Source organism: Cyprinodon variegatus, unplaced genomic scaffold (assembly GCF_000732505.1).
Source record: "Cyprinodon variegatus isolate N-32 unplaced genomic scaffold, C_variegatus-1.0 Scaffold1442, whole genome shotgun sequence".
NCBI lineage: Eukaryota > Metazoa > Chordata > Actinopteri > Cyprinodontiformes > Cyprinodontidae > Cyprinodon > Cyprinodon variegatus.
Genome location: NW_015151895.1, coordinates 57,895 through 59,744, shown reverse-complemented (window position 1 = coordinate 59,744; position 1,850 = coordinate 57,895). Strand labels below are relative to the sequence as shown.

Genomic DNA, 1,850 nt, shown 5'->3' with positions numbered 1-1,850 from the left:
TCTTGTACAGTCAGTAGCTTGTCTGGTACAGTCAGTAGCTCCTCTGGTACAGTCAGTAGCTTGTCTGGTACAGTCAGTAGCTCTTTTTGGTACAGCCAGTAGTTCCTCTGATACAGTCAGTAGCTCTTCTGGTACAATCAGTAGCTTGTCTGGTACAGTCAGTAGCTCTTCTGGTACAGTCAGTAGCTTGTCTGGTACAGTCAGTAGCTTGTCTGGTACAATCAGTAGCTCCTCTGGTACAGTCAGTAGCTCTTTTTGGTACAGCCAGTAGCTCCTCTGGTACAGTCAGTAGCTCCTCTGGTACAGGCAGTAGCTCTTCTGGTACAGTCATTAGCTCTTCTGGTACAGTCAGTAGCTCTTCTGGTACAGTCAGTAGCTCCTCTGGTACAGGCAGTAGCTCCTCTGGTACAGTCATTAGCTCCTCTGGTACAGTCAGTAGCTCTTCTGGTACAGTCAGTAGCTCCTGCACCATGTCACCCTTTAACCTCATATGTTCTTGGCTCCTCCAGGCACTCCAAAAGTGCTGCACTGAGGAGACTTCAGACTTCATGCTGGTAACATTATGTTGGCAAATTAAATTCTTGTGTACAGTATGATTCTTTTACAGGACAGTTTAAGATGTTTTATAGGAAAATAAAATCCCAGAGATAAAATAACTCAAAGCACCAAATATATCCAAGTCCAAAGAGAACAAACAAAATAAAAATCCCAACAAACTGAGAGAGTGACTTCAACAATATTTAATGAATGTATTTAACAAGGCAAACCCAGTAGCCTCACTACGATAAAACATCAAACAGGGCGACAGCTCTGCGACTTCAGAAAATTAGCTGTACATTTCCAGAATTTAAAAACAGTCCGAACAATCAGCATGGAAAACATGGACTGGCCTTGACCGTCTGGAACCAGAGCCGCTGGTGAACAGTGCAAACTCACCACTGGCATAGTTTGGAGTAGTACCATCGGTACAGGCGTAGTGAGCCAGGATCCACCCGGTGGTTGATGGAGCGGTACTACAAACAGGAAGATTGGATCAATACAGCAGTTAATAAATGAATACGTCTACTAACGAACATGTCCAAACTTTATCCCCCATACAGAGCTATACATCGAGGTCTCTTAAAATTATCAGGATACTCACATGGATGGCATCTTCTATGAAGACAACAGCTTGCTGGATGTAAATGTCCTTGTTATCTGTGACAAACAAAACCAGGAGAAGCAGATGAGCTACGGTTTCAGACAGTCATTAAAGCTCACCTTTCTCATTGCGGTTCTTTGCAAATAGCCGTGGGTCGGAAGAGAAAAAGTGTCCAAGAAGTGTATGAGAAGAAAAGAAAGGCCTCAGAAGAGGCAGATATATCCCAGAATGCTTTGCACAGAGAGCTATCCTCACAAAGCCTTATGGGATTTACTTTCACAACAGCCGGCTGTCATCATAGGTTGTCGCTACCAGACTGCTGCGAAAACAAAATGGCGCAGGAACCGCTCAGTGGACCAACAGGGAAATAATCATCTGTACAAACGGTCAGTTAACTGAGTTCACTATAAAGTTCACTATATAGTCCCCGCTCTATATAGGATTTAGGGGTTAGGATGGTTGTTGGGTACAGTAAGCTTGTATAAGCCATAGACATTATATACATAGACGCCTCATTGGACGCTGGCCTACGTGCCTAGAGGGCGGCCATCTTGGATCAGACCACAGTTCAGATAGCTGCTGTCAGAATGAACAGGAGGCGCCTTAGATCTCATTTAATCACATGAAAGACGAGTCAGAGATATCACAATAATCTCTAACACGTCACAACCCCTTAAAAAGACCCACAAAAAAAAATTATTTATATATA

General features: G+C 43.5%; 1 protein-coding gene across 1 annotated transcript in view; it reads right to left on the bottom strand.

Annotated features, from left to right (window-relative positions):
* The window catches only part of tpcn2 (two pore segment channel 2), a 28,891-nt gene that overhangs the window by 21,862 nt on the left and 5,179 nt on the right, over window positions 1-1,850 (bottom strand). Inside the window, exons 2-3 of the mRNA XM_015403126.1 lie at window positions 1,142-1,197; window positions 937-1,013 (exon numbers count right to left, since the gene is read on the bottom strand). Coding sequence (XP_015258612.1) covers window positions 937-1,013; window positions 1,142-1,197 — 133 coding nt within the window. The remainder of the gene's footprint in view (window positions 1-936; window positions 1,014-1,141; window positions 1,198-1,850) is intronic.